Here is a 23042-nt window from a genome sequence, read left to right as displayed (position 1 = left end):
ACTTTTTAATTAAAACCATTTTTTAGGCAATAGACCCTGATAAGCAGAATACCCCTGACAGAATGGATGTTAAGGATCTTACCCTCCCTGCCTTTCCTTAAATCATTTCTATCATTAATTACTAGGTACTGACTCAGATATTCCTAATCTTGATCTATGCCTGCTATCAGCTGTATGGTTTCTTTTATGTTCTATTTAATGAAGCTTTTAAAGGAAATTAGAGAACTCATAACTTCTTTAACTTACATTTGTGACTTCCAGACTACATAAATCACTGTATTTCCTAAAACTTGATTTTAAAAGCTTTAGTCATGCTTTGTTCATTGAAGCTTATCAGGGTTGGTTTAGCAAAACTTAAAGTTTCAGTGACTTTCTAATCACTCTTTGACAACAGCAGTCTCTGCAAAAACTTAACTATGTGTTGGCTAAAATGGAAAACTCCACTGCTTATTATCAATACCCTGCTTATTATTGATTACAACAATAATTTAAAAGTTAATTAAAACCATTAATTAGAAAAAATAATTAGAAAAGTTATATAATTTCCAACAAAAACAGACACTGCTCACAAATGATACTATTTCTTACATTAAGTTATACCAAGTCAGACATATCAGAATTTGCTACAAAGCAATGCAACAAAGTAACAGCTGAAAAGCATCATTTTCCCCTGAAATTGTCTCAATGGAAAATATTTTCAATAGTTTTTAAAATAAGTTTACCATTGAAACAATCACAGGCTGTCCACTGAAAAAGGCTGCACCAATTTAGAAGTGTGAAAGCAAATGGAGAGTTCTGAGCAAGATAATCCTCCATGGGTACATTTTGCTACTGCTTTTACTTAAATCTACTTGAAACAGGTTAATACCAAAGCAAAATAAGTCACTCAAACTGAAATCAGAGCGGGTTTGCACTGCCTTAACTAAATCAGGGCAGGTCTGGCTGTGAATGAAACCTGAGTGTTATGTCTTGTCTCTGCAATAAGACCCTGTGGAGATGGGGCTTCCCTTTGTTTGAGTAAGTATTTAATGCAGTTTAAACCTGATCTATACCAATTTGGTTTAAAGAATATGCAGAATGGTTTGAAGAATGGCTAATAAATGGATCAAGATGGAATTACAGAGAAAAAATATAATCTTCACCTAATCAAATTAATTTTAAAATGTGTTCAAAGGATCCCACTTACACTGTCTTTATTGCACTAAGAAGCAAGAAGCAATCTTTCAACTGGTAGATGTTCTGTGAAAGAAACTGAGCTAATCTTTTTTTCTTCTTAAATTAGGAAGAAAAACAGAGCATTACAGAATGAAGACTCCAAAATATCCATGAAGGAGAATGTTTTGGAACAAATACCCTTTCCTAGTTTTCCTTCTTTCCTCTTCATCCTATTATCCTTCTATTGGTACCTTTATTTTGCATTCAAAGATAGCGTTTTCCAGAGTTCCTTTGGTGTTTTTAATGGTTTTTTTTACTTTTAAGGAAAGATTTAAGACTTTAAGACTTCAAATTACTTCTTTTGGTACTTCACTTACTCTCTCTTACTTTTGTCAGTAGTGTCACTGTTCAAACTGATTAAAGCCTGAGCCATTACCCATTTTCAGAACATAATAATCATTATTTTTATCATTTTATATTTTATATTATATTATATTTTATATTAATAAAACAATTATCAGTTGTTTTGCTGGGATGAAAAAACAAGCTATCTGGCAATCATATCATTAAACAAGTAATACAAACTAGAAGAGCTGCAGGTTTCTCAGGTGCCCTCTGTGTTTTTTTACAACACTACCTAACACCACTTCACTATAGGCCACAAGAATATCTGTGCAACAAAGGTCTTCAGGCAATATTCACGACAGAAATCACTGAATCGCAGCTTCAAATCCAGCTTATTATTGAAGCTGACAGTATTTTATTCATCAGCTTATACAAAAGCTGGAAGAAACACAATTTCTCTCTGAGCTATGGGTCATAAGCACATGTAAGAGTAGCCCAGCTGGCAGTGAAGTTTTGAAATTTTTTGATGTTTTTGTTAGCATTGACTTTTAATTTCAAATGACAAAGCCATGCCCAAGACAGTTTTTCTAATCAACCTTTTATACTATAAAATGAGTTATTTTTTTTATTTTGGCAGTGCCAATACTTTAAGACGTCAGGATATATCCAATAGCCAGTGCAGAAAAAAATACGAACAATCTTAAAACAACATCCTGCCGGTACCATGTGACACTCCCCTTTGCAAAAGAAAATGTTTTACTAACTAAATTTTAATATTTAAGTGAAAGTCTCTAGAGCTCCAGAGACATTATTTATGGTTTCAAACATGCAGAATGAAATTCCATATCAGTGGTGCCAGCAGATGATGCATTTCTGTGAGCAGACAGGGCAAGCTCTGAGGGCAGAGGCTGCAGCAGCCAGGCTGAGGAGCTCCTGCAGTGCCCAAAGCCAGAGCTGCACACAGCCTGGTGTGCCCAAAGCCTCTCTGAGGAGCTGTGGTGTTGTCAGGGTCCCCAGGAGGGGGTGAGAGATGAGAATTTGACTCCATGTTCTCAGAAGGCTGATTATTATATTATATTATTATTATATTATTATAATATTATATTATATCATATCATATTATATTATATCATATTATATCATATTATATCATATTATATCATATTATATTATATTATATTATATTATATTATATTATATTATATTATATTATATTATATTATATTATATTATATTATATTATATTATATTATATTATATTATATTACATTATATTACATTATATTATATTACATTATATCATATCATATTACATTATATCATATCATATTATATTATATTACATTATATCATATCATATTACATTATATCATATCATATTATATTATATTACATTATATCATATCATATATGTTATGAATGCTATACTAAAACTATATTACAGAAAGAGAAAGGATACATCAGAATGCTTCACAAGAATGATCGAGAAAAACCCATGACTCCTCAGAGCCTCGACACAGCTGGACCATGATTGGTCATTAAATTAAAACAATTCACATACTGGATAAGCAATCTCCAAATCACACTCCAAAGCAGCAAAACAGGGAGAAGCTGAAGCTTCCCAGCTTCCCAGGAGGAGAAATCCTGGTGCGGGGATTTTTCAGAAAATATCATGGTGACATAGAGCTCCTTCTGTGGTGCCCAGACAAAGCCAGAGGGGCACCCACAGGTCCGTGTGCCTGAAGCTCCTCTGAGGAGCTCCTTCTTCAGCGCCCAGACACAGCCAGAGCTGCACCCACAGCCCGCTGTGCCCTAAGCTCCTGTGAGGAGCTCCTTCTGCAGCACCCAGACACAGCCAGAGCTGCACCCACAGCCCGCTGTGCCCTAAGCTCCTGTGAGGAGCTCCTTCTGCAGCACCCAGACACAGCCAGAGCTGCACCCACAGCCCGCTGTGCCCAAAGCACTGAGGAGCTCCTTCTGCAGCGCCCAGACACAGCCAGAGCTGCACCCTCAGCTCGCCGTGCCCAAAGCTCCTGTGAGGAGCTCCTTCTGCAGCACACAGCCAGAGCTGCACCCTCAGCTCGCCGTGCCCAAAGCACTGAGGAGCTCCTTCTGCAGCACCCAGACACAGCCAGAGCTGCACCCACAGCCCGCTGTGCCCAAAGCACTGAGGAGCTCCTTCTGCAGCACCCAGACACAGCCAGAGCTGCACCCACAGCCCAGTGTGCCCCAAGCTCCTGTGAGGAGCTCCTTCTGCAGCACCCAGACACAGCCAGAGCTGCACCCACAGCCCGCTGTGCCCAAAGCTCCTGTGAGGAGCTCCTTCTGCAGCACCCAGACACAGCCAGAGCTGCACCCACAGCCCGCTGTGCCCAAAGCACTGAGGAGCTCCTTCTGCAGCACCCAGACACAGCCAGAGCTGCACCCACAGCCCAGTGTGCCCCAAGCTCCTGTGAGGAGCTCCTTCTGCAGCGCCCAAAGGCAGCGCTGCACGCACAGCCCGGAGTGCCCGAACCCCGCAATGGGCTCCCCCCGCAGATGTGCCCGGCCCGGCCCCCGCCCTGCGCACCCTCGGAGCCGCCCGCCCCGCCAGCGCCGCGCCGCCCCCTGGGCCGGGCCGGGCTCCCCCACAGCGGCCCCACCCTGAGCACGGCCACACCGGCCTTACTGGCCCTGCCTTCCACTTCCTCAAGTTTGCAATGACCTCGAAAGAACGCCCAGGAAAGCCACACTGATGCAGCAGCAGCAATGCATTTCATCCCAGCTCTGCTCACTTCCAGCAGCACGGCACCTTCAGCTCTCAGCTCAACAGCCCTTTCTGCTGCCACCAATTGCTCTCAGAAATCTCATTCTTCCTTTACATTCCCTGGCTGCCTACAAAACCCAAGTACTATTAAAATCCTGCCTCTTTTCCTGCGAAATAACTTGATTACTTTATTTCATTTCAATACTTGCTTGACAATTCTAACTCTGGAAACAGTAGGGCCTGGTCTAATGTTTACAAGAACTCATTTCAGCAAGTCTTACTACATAATCACAGAACGAAATGAAGACAAATAAAACTCATCCATGTATTTGGATTTTTTTTTGACTGTTACATACATAAAATCTGTGTAGCTAACGGGATTCCAGAATATTGCCAAGAGGGAAACAGAACAGGAAGAACAGGTCAATACAAAAGGACTTGCTATATGCATTTTTCTGTATATCTTACCTTCCAGTGCATAATTACCTGCTAATGTGTATATCCAAACAAGTTGGCTAAAAAGAATGGCATCATTTTGCTGAAATTGCTTTCAACTGATGGATATTTTAATCTTTCTAATTGATTTAAGTTACAACCCAATCCTAAGGCATGAGATGCCTTAAGCAAAGGACACTCACTCATTTACAGCAAATTAAGGTACTCTTAGAGTAACACATCAGAGCTTCATGGGAAATTATTTGATATTTTTTAGATTATTGTAATTTAGACAAATGAGTAAACAGTCCACTGAATCACACGATACAGAAAATGATTGGCAATTACATTACTTGAAAGAATGTTACCAGAACAAAATGGTTAAGTAGCACATTTCTAAGAAAGCGACATTTTACAAAAAGACAAAGGCATATATTTTCCACCAAAATCTAGAGCTGCTGTCATCAACAACCCAACAAAAGCTACAGCTACCTAAAATGGAAATGAAAATGTAATGTATGGAAATATTCTCTTATAAAATCTCCTTAGGCTTCACATGTATTAATGTATTAGTTTGCAAACATTAAGATCAAAGGCGAAGCAACAAATACATCCTAAAAAGTTTTTAGTCAGATTTTTATTAACGATATACAAGTAGCAAGGCATAAAAAATTAATATGTTCAAGCCTTGAAATGTCAAGTGTAATGATCTCTAGCTCTGCTTACCTCCTTTGCTTTTTGTTTCAGTCTAGCTTGCTCTGGGTCTTCTTGCCTTGAGCGACTCTACATGTTTAAAAAAAATGGGGAAAAAAGGTTAACAGATGGTTTAAGAACCCCTCATCTGTTGCAGTAAGTTAAAAAATAGCTAAGAAATAGGAACAGGATACAAGGTATCAAACATGGGACACTTAAATTGACAGAAGCGCAATTTCAAACCCATGAGCTCACCCAAAATGAGGTTAAATGCTCAGTTGTAAATGAGATACAGTCAAGATTTTTGAATTTAAAAAAACACCAAAACAAAACAAACCAACAAAAAAAAAACCACCAAAACCAAACCACAAAAAAACCAAAAGAAAACAAACAAAAAACTACCAAAAAAAAATCAAAAAGAACCCCCAACAAAAAACCCAAAACTAAACCAAAACCAGAAAAACCCAACCCAACCATGCTTTTGTCAATGTGAAAGTTTCCATACAGGTTTAGATTTCAATTATTTAATACTAACAGATTCAAGCATCCAAGAGCAGAAGTTACACCCTTTCATTTATCCAAACTTTTAAATTTAAGTCCTCACAATCACGTATTTAAAAATTTACTGTTTGCAACTAAGCTTGTATTTAGGTCTTGGTAGAGAACATGAAGAAAAACCATTGTAGAGTCGTCCTCCCGAAAGATAAATCTTTATAATAAAGATATTACTATTCCATATGAGCTTACTTTGAGTACAGCACAGAAATACACTATTAAAGCCATTCATGCACCACTAATAATATTCATGTTGTCAATAATAGAACTGGATAAATATTGCTAAATGACAACTTTTGTATTTTCCTTCAAAACCAGGAACAGCTCTAAAAGCAGATCATTTAATTACAATAACCTGTAACATTCCTTTAGACACAGAGTATTTTATAACCACATGTTAAAAAACCATTAAATTTATATTTGTGCTCACTATGCCCTCTAAGACTGATGGAATTCAAAACTTCAGAGGCAGATAATGCACACATTATACTTCTATAAATGTGTGATAGGTCAGCATTCTGCAAATGTTGCATAAGAAGTTACAAGAAGCTCCAAAAAAACTCGTGACATCCATGAAAAACTGTTGTTTCTGACACCTGAGAGATGTGGTAGTTCCAATTCAGTATTTCTTTGAGATTTAAAGTGGAATCATTTACCCAACTCCTAAAGGAGTGTCTGTGCCCTCTCCTATCCATTGTGCCCTGCTTGTTGCTATGCTGAAAGCAGAAACTTGAAAGAATATTTGTTTGCAAAGTTATATATTTCAGATTTTTTTCCAGTGTTTAAATTTTTCATACCGTATTCTGGTCAGAATTCAAAAGTCCATTAAGAAGACGAAAGGGAGATAGGTTTTAAGGGCTTGCACTTAAAAGGGTTGGGTACTATTTTTGATAACACCTGGAGAGTGCCTTGGCTTGATCTGGCACAGAATTCTGTATCCTTTCTCCTGTCAGCTTTGTGGGTTTGGTTGGTTTTGTTTGAACTGGAATTATTTTTTTTTCAGCTAATATAGCACAGCTATAAAACACAGTGCTGATAACACAGGGTGACATTAAACAAAAACGAGATTTTTAGGTGTGCTGAACTCTTCCAGTGTACACATCAGCTTCACCTTCCAACATCATCTCCAAGTGCTTCTGTGTCTGTTGGCATAAGAGGTTCTTGGACAGGGCAGTGTCTGCAGCAACTGAATGCCAAACTGAAATCTGAGATAGGCAATGACCAAATCTGACTTGTGAAACTCCACCACAACACAGGCTGAGGTTCCTTCTAACTGCTGTGGCCAGACAAAAATAAAAGCTTAGATACTGTGACCTAGTGATTGTTCAAAGGGCAAAAAGGTATTTTATTAAATATGTGGGTCTGCCAGAGAGCTGGGTTTCTAATCAACACAGTAATTAGTAAGAACTTGATTATATTTATACCTGTTGGGTTAAAAACCAAAGTAACAAAGCCCAGCCAGTGAGCTGCTTCTCCCGGAGATGGGCTCAGGTCAGTATTCATGAACTGAGCTGAACAAGGTCCTTGCTGTCATTTTGCAAGAACAATTCAATCGTTGGAGCCTCAGTTTCTCCAGTATGATGTATGGAAAAGCGTATTTAGCCCTTTCATGGGTTTTGATGATAAATTTATAAGTGTACAATGAACTTCTATTGCCTTGTGAGCCTCACAGTGAAAGCAGAACAGAAACACAAAGTACTGTTACACTCCTGTATGAAGCTGAAAATTCGCCAAATGCAAAGTACAAGTTGAAAGCACAGCAGCTTTAGGAGGAAGCAGAGTGTCCTGGGAGAATCCAACTAAGACTTCTAATATTGTTACTAACTTTCTACAAGGAAATGATAGAATCCTGGAAAACACACCAGAGGTACATAGTGTTTGGGGACAGAGTAAGAAAAATTAAAGCAGGAGATGCAAAGTAACATTGCAATTTCCTGGGCTCCATAAGTGAAGGAAAAACTCTGCAAGTGCTACAGACTAAAGTAACACTTTTAAAAGTTGGGGCTTTTTCTTTCTTCCCCAGAAACTGACCAAATAAGAGCAGATCTGGAGAGTTCAGGATAATCTCAACATGCAAAAGCAAATCACCTACTCTGTGTAAACCCCCAGCTTGTTCACAGTAAATATATGATAAATACTATTGCAGAGGTGAAAGCAGGTATTGAGCTCCTGAACAATACCAAATACAACAATCTTGTTTCAACAATGAAGATCTAAAATACCAGGTGAAGTTTAATATATAACCCAGATTAAAGGTATAGATAGAACTATTTTTACATTTAGAATAATGCAATGATTTTCTAATTATTGCCTGAATCCATGCCAAAGAGCTTTTCCAAAAATCCAGGCTAGTTCTTGTTTCAAACAAGCAAAATCACTACTACTAAAAAAATTTAGGAATTTAACTCTTTTGTGTTCAGATAAATTTTAATAGATTTTTTAAGCAGATTTGTAAGACTAAAATACTCTCCTGCTGGTTATCATGCCAGTAAGCTTTAGAAATAAAATCATCAGCATACAGAGGCTAAAATGTATTAAAGGACAAGTAGAAACATCGACTATCTCATTAATTCTTTACTTTATGATCTAATGTAAATTATAAAAGGCTTCACCAATGCTCATGCAACACAGATTAAAGCAAATATAAGCAAATGCAAATGTCAAGCTTAAGAGAGGTGCCTAAATGAGCTTTAGAAATGTCACTGGATTCCCTTTACACTCCATTCCACACGTGAACATCTCTCCCTTCCTCTGAAGAGTTTGCACAATTTTGCTGCTGCTCAGCTCTTGTAGTGCTTTGTCTACATGGCAACATCACCAAGCAATTATTTCACTATTTTACACTTACTTTTGTCAAGCTACTGACTAATCATTCCTAGCTTTTTTAAAATATCAGTTTAACTTTTTTCTTCCAGTTAATTCATATTTTGGGTTTTCTCTTCCTTTCTACTTTATCTCTAACATCCAAATCTTAATATGCAGCACTTCACCTGTTTTGTGAAACACTCTTTTCCAAAGTCTTTTAATGCACCAATGTCTCCTTCCTCTAAAACTCTGGAAACACCCACTGATCAGAGAACCCACCAAATCAAATACTTCCAAGGACTTTATCACCATTCCTTTGCCTTCCCCTCCCTGTTCATCATGTCTAGATCTGTAAATACAGCAGGCTGCATTTACATAATGTATTTTCCTGTTGATGAATAAACACCTTTAAAAGCAAGCAAGCTTCCCATAGTAATTTTAGAGAAACCCAGGACTGATCCTAAGCAGATAACATACTTCTAAATATATTAAATGCTGTCTCCTCTGAGAATGTATTCAGCAAACCAGGTTTGTTAACATTTCTCCCAAACATCAGCTATTTTATTAGACCAGACAACCTGATATTTTAATTGTGAAGAACCAAATGCTTTGTGTTAGAGAGTTCTTGATCTGAAAACTGAAAACTGCATAGATCACATTATGTCTATGGAAATACTGGATTTCCAAAGTATGAAAAGCAGAGTATGTTAAATGTGTGTATTCAAAACAACAGAAATAAGGGGCTTCATTTACATGTTAGCAAACTCCCTAATGTTCCAAACCTCAGCTCTTCCCCTGGCTTGTGTTAAGGCAGGAGGCCACAAAAGAGACATCTAATTACACAAGGAACAGTGTACTTTTAAGGGTATCTCAGATTTCACAGAATTGTCTTAAACTAGAAAGCAACAGTGTTTTTAAAATTATAAGGGTATTTATAACCACAGCATACTTATAAACATGCACCAATTTTTTTTAAAATTGGAGCATATTCTGCATCTATGCAGATGGACAGACTAAAAGTACTTCTGATGTGTTTCATTACCATAATTATTCAATCCTTTGCTTGATTATTAATGTCAAAGCTGCACTGTTGCTAAATTTTTGATCCACTAACAAAATTAAGTGTTCTGTTTAGATTTGTAAGGACTTTAAAGTCTCAGCTTGTTGCACCTGTGCTGGGAAATGCCTCACAGGGTCTCTGCTGCAACTGGCTACATCTGATCCCAACTAAGGCACTTGCAGCTCTACTGCCTCTGACCAATACTTACACTGGGGGTCTTGAATGCCTCAAATTCATCTTTTTGCATTAAATAATGAGAGAGTCACAACTGCAGGTGCTGTACTATCAAGAGCCACTGCTGTGCCAACAGTTTCAATTTTATACCTATTTTTTCCCCATTGATGACATTAGAACTTCACCCACGGCTGTACCAGCTTATAACTTTCACTTTTAATTAAAGAAATTAAATTGGCAACATGAAACACTTTGCTTTCACGTTAGCTTTGTTAATAAAAAGTGAAAGTTAAAAGCATCATAGCTGAGGGTAAAACGCGGCTCACTGTTACAACCATGGTGAGGTGGAATGCAGAAGCACAGGTCTGAAAAATGATTTATATTAAAATCATTAAAATTGCAGTAACAAATTCCTAAGAATTCAGAAATTATCTCAACGCAATAATTGCCATTTTGCTTTGCTCCCATCAGAAGTGAGCTCCAAGTGCTCAGGCAGGCAGGAGGCTGCACTGAATCACTGCTCTCAGAAGGGGAAGGGATGAAATGGAATGCCTGAACTCAGACTCAGGGAGAGCCCCTCCCAGCATCACTGCACAGGGTGGAAGGGAATCTGCAGCACCAAATTCCAGTGATCTCTCCATAAAAGAGCCCTTCAGCCTATAGTACTACCCAATCGTCCATATATGCTAATTAACTTTACAAACAATTCTAAACATAATTTTCCATTTACTTATGTAAATTTTCTTTTACAGAACACATCTTGCTCTTGTGATAGTTGTAGTTAAGGTCCCAGAACTTGACAGACTTGTGCTACTAATACATAACACTCAAAATAATAGACTAACTGAATGCATATACTGGAAATTAAATTTCAGCATTATTTTATAATAAAATACACAGGCATTCAGACAGTTTGAGCAGATCAATTAACACACTAATTTTAATATGATCCACTTTATCATAGATTATAACACAGAGTTTGATTCATTCATTTTCTGAGAGCCAGGACAACCCCAAGCTGTAACTCCTTACTGTCACCACTCTCTCAAAAAAAAATTCAGAAATAAAAACAATAAAACAACAACAAATCAGCTACGACCTCCTACTCCTTCTGCTGCCAGAAATATTTCCATTATTAGCCCAGAACCAGAACTTCATTCAACTTGACAGACACCACCTGCATCTTTCAGATTTTGGAAATAGCTCTGAAAGCAGCAAGAACACAGATTTACTATAATAAGACTAGTGCTTTGTTGGGTTTGGGTTGGGTTTGTTTTTTTGTTGGTTTGTTATTTTGTTTGTTTTTTTTTTAAATCTGCACGAGACACACCATGTCAAACGTAAAGGTAAATTCCTCAAGTGATTTTAGTCTGGCTTTTGACCTTTCTGCAGCCTTAAGACTCCCCTCAGCTGCCTGTGCCATCCCCAAAGGCCCAGAGAGGATGTCTGGTTCTGCACACACCTGGCAACAACAGCCAGTGGCTCTCACAGGCAGAACAAACCAGGGCCAAGAGTTGACTCTCCCAAATATCTCCTTTAAAGAGACTGTGCTCTACTGATGTGTTTATACACAGGATGGGCCCTCCTCGTGCCATTTTTTTTTCACCTGTGATGCTCATGTCAGGAAGGAAACCCAAAACCAGCGTCAAGCAGGGCAGCTCAGTCAGTCCCTCCCTGCACAGCTCCTCCTCCTGACACTTCACATTTTCTGGGGCTTGAGACAGGAGCTCTTCCAGCAGCAGGAGGTGCCTGGACCTCACAGCTTGGGGACTTTTTAACACTTCTATAATAAAAACAGCTTCTAGAAAGTAAATTAGAGAAAAGCTTTGGGCCACATGTTCAAGGCTGGGAATGCTGTGGAATATTTTGGAATGTTGTGGGACACTCTGAAACATTGTGGAAGGTTATGGAATGTTGTGGAATATGATGCAGGATCCCTGAGGTGCAGGAGGTCATTCTGGCTCCTGCCACAGAGCAGCAGTAGTTCCAATTTTCAGATTCTTGATGTAAAAGAAATTGTATGTTGCATTGCTACTGCAGCATACCATGATTTTTCCTTTCCTCTCAAGTTTGTCTTCCCCCAAAATATCCCACTGGAAAGAGAACATCACTCACAATGCTTCTCAGCTGGTGATATTAAGTTTCTATTTCTCAAGTATTTCCCAGGCATGGGACATAAGATTTTGTAAAATTCCCTCATTTACCAAGCTAAATAACATTGCTATTTTGTTTCACAGACACTCATGTAGTGCCACAGCTAATTTTAACTTTAGTGACTTTTCTAGGAATGTCAAAATTTTTTTGAAATCTAACTTTGTTTTCCTTCTACCTTCTCATCTGATTTGATCTCTCTCCTTTTTCCAAAAACATTTCCTGAACCAAACCAAGTCCATCTGAGTGCTTACAAATTTTGCGATAATTTCCTACTGTACCAACTGAAATTATGGTTGCAGATCAACCAGAACACTTGTGCCAAACATTTTCCTTTCTCCTCCTAAAGAAACTCACCCATCACCCAAAACAACACAAACCTGAAACCTGATGCTTTCTTTGGCCATCATTTACCGTTTTTTTTCCCTACCCCTTACTGAACTGCAATGCTAAATTACCAGATCAGTTTTAAGGGTTCCCAAAGACTCATGCTGCCTCCCCTTTGATTTCAACCTATTCCTTCATTTTTCATTATCTTCTCCATTGATTATCATGTTACAAAGTAGATTATTTAACACCATCTGCTTCAATGCCCAAAACATTTCCTTCACTGTCTTAATTCTTCATCAAAACCTGGACTTTGGCTGTTAACAAAGCTCCAAAGTGTAAGTAATTAAAAAAGTATTTTCACTGTGCAAATTCAACCTTTTTGTGCTCTTCCATATGAGACAGCAGATGAGGTACCACCAGCAGGAAGCTTTGAAACTGTCACTAAAATGGTTCTGCTGAGTAACCTTAAAAACACGTTGTACAATAACCTGTCAAAACACTTCCAAGATAAAAGACCATGCTGTTTCTCTAAAAGGCACTTTAAGAAGTTGCAGTTATAAATAAACATGATTTTTAGATTTAAGTATCTGTAGGAAGGAAAACAGAAACAGAAATTTCACTTTAAATGCCAATTTTTTTATATATTTTAAAGAGGGCTTCTCAAGGTGCCAAAGGTGCTGTGGCTGGGGGAACAGCGCCTTTGCAGGGTGGGTGTTTGAGCTCCCAGAGCCAGCTGAACATCTCCCCCTTTGCAGACACAGATGTCCCCAGGCCACAGAGACCAGTGGGTGCTGCTGGTGTCACTTGGGCAGGCTTGACCTGTGGCCATTTCATCCCTGTGGCACTGCAATGTCTGCATCCTCCCACAGGGGCTGAGATCGCCTCAGACAACAAGGCACATTCAGAAAAAACAGAAATAACCAAAATCCTGGCTCAACAAATATCACTGCTCATGTACAGGTGCTTTTGCATTTGAGCAGCACCAGAGAATCTACGGAAATAATGGAAAATCTATTCTTTAGACTAAAAAATTGCAATCTGACCATATTTTACCAAACTATGTCCTACATAAGCCCTGCACTGGGTCACTCATCCATCAGAACTGACTGGGGAACACCAGCTAAACACAGCAAGCTCAGTTCTTACTTTATTTTTTAAACCACAACATTTCATAAGCACCTTCCAAGGGGTCCACAGTGTCTTCTACTGCCCTCTCTAAATATTAACACTGATAAATCAGCGCTGCTTTGTGCTCTGGTTTTGGATTTTTAACACCTTCATTTATTTTTCACCTTCATGTATTTCTTCCAAGTTGTCACCTGGTTATGAAGATGAAGTATGCATTCAATAATTTCATTAAGGTAATTTTTTTCAAATAAATTAGGGTATTCTTTTGCATTTTTTGTTGCAGAATTCTTAAATTTGCTCTTCCTGTATTTTATAGGAATCAAACTTGATGATTGTGTATTTATTTCCTAAATTTAGACTTCACAGGACTTCATATTATCCAAGACTGAAACAACAACAAAAAAATCTGTCCAAAAAACAGAATATCAATTCATGAAGGAATTCAGGTTGGATTGAACACCAGGAGGTCCAGACTGCAAAAGGCTCTGTACAGTCAGGAAAACATTTCTGAACTAAGACTAAGGACTATAAGCTACTGCATTTTTCTCAATGTCCATTCAAAAAAAAACAACCAATGTAACTAAGAAGCACCAGGATACACAGAAAATTATTCACCAAGATGCAGTCACTGAATGGAGAAACCAGGATAAAAAATAAATAAGCATTTCTTTATTTTTAATAAATAAAAATTAGAATGAAAACAGTAAAAATATGCTTTTATAAAAACTTTTAAAGAGTACCTATGCCGTGTAAAAATTTGTGGAATATTTAATAATGTGAACAATTATAAATTAAGACAGAACAGATTAAAGTGGTCTAACTGAGAAACAGATTTCTAAATAAGCAAGGTTGTTTTTTTTTTATTTTTTAATCTCTCAGTTTGTGAACATTAATGGCATAAAATCAGGAAGCTGTGTTACAATTAAACATGGAGTTGTACTGTATAACCTCTTCAGAATATACAATAAATAACTCAAGGAAGATTCAAATACAATTAAAAATGGGATAACTAAGGGATGAACTTATTTGCAGTTAGATATGATCTATATGATTAAATTTACTTATCCATATGATTAAATTTACTTATCTATATGATTAAGAGACTTATCTATAGCTATGTGCTCTTGAAACAACATCATCTGAGTGTTCCATTGCACCTATGGACACTCAGTCTCTGGAATTAAAGTTACAAAGGAACAAGTCCTGAGCACAGGCAGTTCCCTGAAGACAGGCATGAACCACTCAAATACTGCAGTTACAGAGAAGAGACTGGAACACATTTAAATTAACAAATGAACAAAACTGTTTCAAAACAAAGTCTAAAAACTTAAGAAGTAAAAAGCCTCTAAAAATATTAATCAGAATTTACTGAATTTGTTTAAAGACCAGAAGTGTAAGCTATAATTCTCCAGTGGCACAGAAACCCTTGGCATCTATTAAATTTCAAAGGCAATTGTAAAAATCATTTCACAGAATTATTTTGCAAGTGTTAGCCACTGTCTCCTGTGCTCCCAAGAACTCATCAACTTTGGGGCTGTATGTGGAAAAACCAGAGGCATCCCAGGCAGGGGGGTCTGGAGTCAGCACAGAGCAGAGCCTGACCATGAGTTCAAGGTGTGGTGTCACACCAACAGCACCTTTCTTATGGTAACAAAATGTGCTTAGGAAACACATATCACAAAATTAAATAATTGTTTGAATGCTATAGATTGTTAAGTAGTTAAAAAACAGTGAAAGTGATACCTTGGCAGCCTTCAGCAAAATTTCCCTCTCTTGTTCATCTTTCCTTTGCTTTTCCAAACGCTCCAACTGCTCAAAGAACTTCAGCTGGGATCGGACATCTGTGGCTTGCTCGTACCACTCATCATCCTGGAAAACAGAGACAGGCCTTAGAAAAGCAGCCACTTCACCCAGACCAGGCATTGACAGACTGGAAGTGTCACACATTAAAATCTTTCCATTGTACTAATAAGAAAATGATTATTTTTTAGTGAAGCCAGCCTATGGCAAATAACACAGTGAGAATCTGATAATTTAATTAATATCTAAGCAATTTTAAAAGAACAAGAATTGGTTTATCAGATACACAAAAGAGTTTAAAAAAGTAAAACCAACTGACTTAATGATGGAAAAATCTAAAATGCTTAACTTTATTACTGAATAATCCTAGCTGTTGCTTATAAGCAGGCTCATAACCCATAATTCCTGCATTTGTTCTAATCTTGAACTAGTAACAGACTTTCTCAAGAAGCAACATTATAAAAGCATTAAAGCTAAAAACTCAGTTGAGAAGAAGCCTCTAACTCCAATTAAAACAGAAACTTATGACAACTAAGAGCATGCTAGTTTTCCTAGCACACAGCAACCAGGAGAGTTTATGGCATGAGCTACATGGAGAACACTAAATGTCAGTCAGAAAAATAAGCTTTCACATTACTTTCATCCCATTTATCTACTTAATGCTCTCCTTTCTGACTACCATGCTGTGAAATCAAAGAATAGCATTAACTAAGAAAAATACAGAACACAATGACAATGCTACACTTCAATCAGAGACAACACTATTTTTTTCCTAAGGATCTTTTAAGCCACTATTTTAAATTCTTCTTTGGCTTAGCACGGACTAAGCAAATTGTTTTCTTCTCAGACACCATCCTAGAGAGAAGGAAGGAGAGACTTAACACTTCTGAATATGGTAAGGAATACTGAAAATAAACAAGGATATTTACTTTTAATCCAATATAGTAGAATATATGCATCAATTGCAATGAAAGATCTAAGTGTAGGTAATGACAAGGAAGAGCGGCCTATATTTTTAATCCATTTTTCAATCACAATGACATTGATTATAATCACAGATCCCAGAGATTATTATTTTTGCAAATATCACACAGAATTAACCATGACTCAGGTCATGGGGCGCCCAGGTTTGGGAAATATGTAGGCTAAGACACAGTTCAAAGCTGTTTGACTAGACTGACACTCCAGGAATACAAAAAAGTACACCACAAAACCAAGGAACAAACTAAACCAGAGCTATTCAATGTATATATATGCTAAAGAAATCTAAACACAGCTTAGACAACACAGAATTAGTTATTGCCATCTTCCTTGACACCAGTGTAACAACTACAATAACTACAATAACACAAGTACCTTACTTCTACTGGAGAAGGTATTTCAAATAGATCAAGAAAAATGTTTAATTTATTTGAATTTTAAACTGGTTTGTAGATCTTTATTTAAATTTCCCCCTGGTTTGAGATATCAAAATTCAGAATTCAGTTTTCTTCAGGAATACAATCACGAACAGAAGAATCAGTGAAGAATTTACAGCTGAATTCTTTAGTTGCTAAGGCAGATACTGGCAGCTTTTGTAAAATATTTAGTAAAATAGTAACATTTCTCACATTCAGAAAAGTTACTATAGATTCCTAAATACCAAAGCATTTTCAATCCAGTTCCTGGATACCCTGGACAAAGAAGGAGCTATCAGGAACAAGTTTTACTCCCAATCCATGAGCAGAAATAGCTTAGCACGTGCTCCGTGCCAGACACTTCACAGGACAGAAACAACTCCCCACCCAAATGGCCCAGAGAGGAGAGGATGAGCAGGCTGCAGTGCCAGGCAGAGCCATGGCAGCAGTGCTGCTGCAGAAAGCTGCAGGGAGGGCAGCAGGACATGGCTGTGTGAGCACAAACCCCTGGGCACACTTACTTTGTACGACTCCATCCGGTGCTGGGTTATCACTGTCACCTTCTCTATCACTGTCCTTAATCTGCTCTGTGTTGCATGGGAAATAAAAGTAACCACCTCAGCTGGCACATCAGTAATTCCTAGTTTTTTAGCTAAAGCAAAAAAAAACAAAACAAAACAGGATTAGCTTACTCCCCATAGGAAAAAAACCTGAAACACAAACAAAGCTCTAAAGGACTTTACATCACTACTTCATTTTCCTGAATAGACTTTACATCACTACTTCATTTTCCTGAATAGAAAAACCCATGACAGTGTATTTATGTGGCTTTGGTGACACATTCATGTCCCCCTGAAAAGGGTGCAACTCTGCTTTACAAGTTTAAAAGAAAAATCAGAGAATTTCTTTAACACTTGAAAGCACTTAAGAACTTTGCTGAAGTTTAGCCTGGCCCATTAAACTGAGTCATGCCAGAGTATGAGACAATCTTGTTCTACACAAGAAAAAACAATTCCTTTATTTTCATAAGCATTAGTGCAGACGAATTTCAGTGTTGAGCAGGTGAGAGTTGAGAGCAAAGCATTCTGTTGCATCCTTTAGCCTACACCAGTGGCATAGTACTGATAACAGAAATTCTTTAGGTGAAAAAAACCTATTAATTGAAGGCAAAGAAATAAAATCATATTAAAAAGAGTTGTTTAGAAACACCAGCTGTCCCCCCAATACATATTCAAGGTTACCTGGACATTTGACACTTTGTGCTGAGTTTATAAGAAAAGCAAACAGTCTACAGTCTGATGCATTTACATATTTTAAAAACATCCAAACTACAGAAAAAAGTTATATGGGTAACACTCAAGGACTCCTAATTTCATCAAAATAATTACCAGGTATTGGATATAAATTGGTAGGTATATGAATATATGTACTTATTTAAACTACAGTCCTACAAAGGCATACACGGTCCCGGCAGGACAGTTTTGTGGGTAGAAAACTCCCTGTGTGCATGCACAGATACAAATATTTCACACAGGAAAAAAATGGATAGCTGTGTTTTGTATGGACCATTGGTGTTGAACCACCACAAAAGAATAAATCTCCTGAGTCACTTGCCCATTGAATGGACACAAGACTTTCAAAAGCAGTTTGGCTGGGACACATGAATGGTTATGCAAAACACAGAAATCTGCGACTATTTCGGTCGGTGCTTCCTACAGAGCCAATTGCAAGGGAATCCTCGTCTGGGGAGGGGTCCCTGAGCAAACGCCGACCTCGGCTGCACGAGAGCGAGTGTTGGCTTTGCGAGGCGTTCCTACCTTTCCCTGGCTAAATTCCAGAGCAAGAAACCCACGGCTCAAACAAAGTGGGAGAAATGAGTGGAGCGGGGCCGCAGCCATGAGGAGCCGGCACCTGCCCCGTCCTGTCCCGCCCCTTTTCCCTTCCCTTCCCTTCCCTTCCCTTCCCCTTCCCTTCCCTTCCCTTCCCACCTGATCCACCGGGATCTGCCCCTACCCGGCCTCCCAACTCCCTCCCCACCGGGATCTGCCCCTTCCCTTCCCCCGGCACCCGATCCAGCAGGATCTGCCCCTTCCCCTGGCATCCGATCCACCGGGATCTGCCCCTTCCCTTCCCTTCTCCCGGCTCCCTCCCCACCGGGATCTGTCCCTTCCCTCCCCCGGTTCCCTCCCCAGCGGGCTCTGCCCTCCCTCCAGGATCTCCCATCCCAGCGGTGGCCGGACCAGCCCCACTCCGCTCCCAAGCCGCTCCTCCCCAGCACGGTTCTGCACTCCGGCTACCGCTGGTGCTCATTTTAGGAATTCTTTGAAGTCGTTACCTCTTAAACTAACTAAATCACCGGCTCCCTATCTTACATGTTACCTTAAGGATTTCAGCAAGATGTATATATGATTTTTAACTAATTTTTGCTTTATCATGGGGAAAAAAATAAATTAAACCTTTCTTGGTGCCCAATTTGTCCTGTGTAATAGAGCTGCAGCTGCGCTCAGGTTGCTGAAAGCTGAATGAGTAATGGCATGCAGACACACACATTAAATCCCAACGCTGCCACTGCCACCCAGGCAAATGAAGTCCTTGAAGTTGGGAGGACAATTCCTACAGGCAGGAGCAATTCCTCCACACCAGACTGGCAATATTTGAGCACGCACCATTTTACTACGCAAACACGTGTAAGCAAAGCCATCACTCAGAAAACCCTAGTCTGAAAGATAAAATGCAAGTAAGAAGGGACATTTAATTAACTAGTATCCAGAAAAGAGGCTTGGAGATGGAAAATTCTGCCCTATTCTAGGTAAGGGTGAGAATGTGTAATTGTTACAGTTCTTTGAATTTGAATGTAACTACAGCCACCCAACTTCCCTGAAAACACACACACTCCTTTTATAACAAGAACTGTTGCCATCTTGGGTTTTTTCACAATAAAGGTCTCTCTAATCTCGAAGAATTTTATTCTGAATAAAGTCAACCACTATAGCACTTTTCTTGTCCCTTTAATTCTTCAGAAATTCAACCCTAATCTATGGACCATTCTCTGAGATACCTGATGCCTTAAGATTCTTGTTCTTCATCAGCCTCTGCAATCTATCTTCTCCTAAAATCCTCCAACTTAAAATTACCAAGTCCAGAAAACTACCCAGAGGCCATAGAGTCCCTTGGGAATCTGCCCTGGGACCTACCCTTTTAATGGGTGTCTCAGAGACCTCAGGGGTGAGACACAAAGTCCCCTCACCAGGTCTGCAGATGGCACCACCCTGAGCAGTGCAGAGGGAAAGGACCTGGCCAATGAAACCAGAGGAATTCCATGGAGCTCCTGAAGGACAAGTGCAAAGCCCTGTGCCTGGGCTGGGGTCAGCAGCCCTAGTGGGATGGATGCATGGAGAGCCCAGAGGCCAGCAGGTAACCCAGGTTCCAGCACTGCACCCTGGCCCCACAGGCTGTACCCACAGCAGAACAGTAAATCAGTGACAAGCAACCCACCAAGGGAAGCAACTCCTCCTCTTCACTCAGCCCACACCTACAATCCTGCACCCGTGGGTCACCCAGTACAAGAAAAGTTTGAAAAAACTTGAATCCAGAAAAGTCAATGAGATGGTCATGGGGGTTGCAGCACAAGATCTACATGAGGAGAACATGAGGGTTCTTTTTCTTGGAGTAAGAAGACTTAAGGGAGAGTTGATTGAGAAGATAGAGCCAGACCCTTTATTAAAGTTGCTTGGAAGAAGAATGAAAAATAAATTCATAAACTGAAACAGCTGTTTCTGACTGGATATAGGGAAGAATTCTTTCATGAAGAAAGAATAATGGAACCCTTTGCACAAACAAGTTGTAGACTGTCCCACCTCTCAGGTTTCTAAGACTTGGCCAGTTAATGCCCTAAACAACCCAGTCTAAATTGAATGTTGATCCAGCTTTGAGCTAGAGTGATTCAATGATCCCTGTCCTCCTGCACATGTGCTCCATATTCCTTATTACTGCACAGCACTGTGACATCCCTCCTCCATCCCAGCTCATCCCCTGGCACATCTCCCAGTCCATATTTGTCCAGCATGCCAGCTGAGCACAGTCAGGGACCCTGAGCCCAGCCAGTCTGTGCCAGAGAGCTCACTGGCAGCCAACCAGGCAGAAGAGCAAAGAAAAGCAAAAAATGGCTTCACTTCCCCCTCAGCTCAGGCACACAGAGGGGGCTCTGTCTAACTCCTGATTTATCAATCGACTCAAAAGTGACCTGAGGGGAAAGAAGAAAGGCAAATGGAATATTCAATCACTTAAGGCTAAAACTCTTTGGAAAACAGGATAAGGGGAAAAGAATACAATTTTCCCCCAAATGAATTAGCATCAAGGAACCAGACTACAAAAAGATTTTTAAAAAGTCATCTTGTCATCCACACGATTTATCATGTGTGGAAGCATCATCACATCTTCCCTGCTCTAAATTACATTAGTTAAGCCCTGCTAGCTTGGGATGTCAGAAGCAGGGTGCATTCCAAAGCTGCATTCTACACGAAGATTTGGCACACTCCTTGAATACTTGGATTGCACTTGGGGCAGGGGTGGGAAAATTACCAATTTCAGCCACATTTGAAAATGCTGGCCTGCTTATCCTTTCATTCACAGTTGCTCACACCACTGTGCTGAATCCACTGACCTATGAGATGTTGTGATACCACTGCTTAGAGCCTGGCCCTTTTTGCTTTGTGCTACTCACGAAAAATGCCAAATAGAAACTGAATCTATGCACAGAGCTGGCAACTATTAATTTTCATATGCTTCTATATTAAAGTCTCTGTTTAGTCTTTTTTTCTTGACTGCCAGTTCTCTTCCTGAGATCCACTCTCATTTATATATTTCTTAAAATGAAATGTATAAAAGTTCATCCACTCTCATTTATAAAAAACATTCTGGAATCCTGTCTGCCATCAAAGAAAAACAACACTTATCTCTAAATGGGAAATTCCTAACATATTCTTCTAGTCTGCTTAATTAATTTTCCCAGTGTTAATAGGAAAAGGCTACTCTTCCCTTTTCAGGATTCCCTAGAGTGATAGAGTGATAACGATGTGGAACAGAAATAGAATTTATACTTTAAAGAAATGTATAGATGCACATATATATATTCTAAATCTATAGATACACATATATACTCTACTAAACATAGCTAATTATACAACAAAACACAAATATCCTTGTTATTACTCAACTTTCTAACCAAGTTACTGGACAGTGGGCTTTATCTACTGATATTTTCATTTAAGCCCTAGCATTCTGAATTTTGGTCTTAACTGCACCATTTGATCTTTACAATACATACATGTAAATATGTGCAGAAACCAAGGAGAAAACTAAGATTAAAAAAAAACCAACCTTACTTCTATCAACAGAGTGCTTTCCCCTGTCTTCTGTTTTTAAAAAGTTTAAATTCTTCCTGATTTTTACGTGATCATCTCAATGTGCTTTAAGTTTGATGATGTGGCAATCTTAACTTGCAGTCTTGTGATCAAAAGTATCATATGTGGAATTTGAAAAGAGTTGCTTGCTTTTAAATAATACATTTGTGAAATATAGACATTTTGGATAACAAGTATATGCCTCAAGTCTTTAAAATTACTTTAGCAATGTAATTTTGAACTTTTCCTAAAGCTATGATAAAAACATCATCAAGGTTAACAAAAAAAAAAAAATGGAGCTGGAGCAAAGCAATGCTCCAAGCTATAATTTTAACCCATCTCTCCAGTTGAATTCAAGTTTTGATATTGTTAAAGACAAAACTAAGGTCATACTCTTTATTCAAGTGCTCTCACCAGATCTCTATTACACCAGAACTGTACAAGACAATCAAGAATTGATGATTGATTGAAAGAAAACTTCAATTCTTTGTGGCAGAACTCAGTTACAGCACACCCTCAGAGGCATCAGATGCTACTGAAGAGTCACAATATCCTACATGAGAAATATGAGGGAGAAATTTGTACTCAAATTTCAAGTTTTTAATCTGCCAAGCATTACAGAACAACACAATAAAGTCTGTCTACATGTTAATTCTTAATTACACATCTGGAAGCTTTAATAGCAAACTCTGGTTTAATCAGAATTTAATAAAGATCTACAGTAGATGAGCATGCAAAGAAGTGTGTTAGGATATTTTGTTACAAATAAACTATATTATATTTTAAATTTTTTGATATTGCAACAGAGTTACTGTAAAGTCAGAACTTAGATACAAGTTCCAAAAACCTTGAGGGAAAAAACGTTC

The 23042-nt window shown here is 38.7% G+C and overlaps 1 protein-coding gene across 1 annotated transcript in view; it reads right to left on the bottom strand.

Annotated features, from left to right (window-relative positions):
* The window catches only part of LOC115907888 (transcription initiation factor TFIID subunit 4-like), a 153339-nt gene that overhangs the window by 70976 nt on the left and 59321 nt on the right, over window positions 1–23042 (bottom strand). The window contains 3 exon segments of the mRNA XM_030956090.1: window positions 5408–5464; window positions 15321–15446; window positions 17296–17426. Of these exon segments, the coding sequence (XP_030811950.1) occupies window positions 5408–5464; window positions 15321–15446; window positions 17296–17426 (314 nt within the window).

Source organism: Camarhynchus parvulus, chromosome 11 (assembly GCF_901933205.1).
Source record: "Camarhynchus parvulus chromosome 11, STF_HiC, whole genome shotgun sequence".
NCBI lineage: Eukaryota > Metazoa > Chordata > Aves > Passeriformes > Thraupidae > Camarhynchus > Camarhynchus parvulus.
Note: the sequence above shows the minus strand (reverse complement) of the source record. Positions and strands in the feature narration are given on the sequence as shown.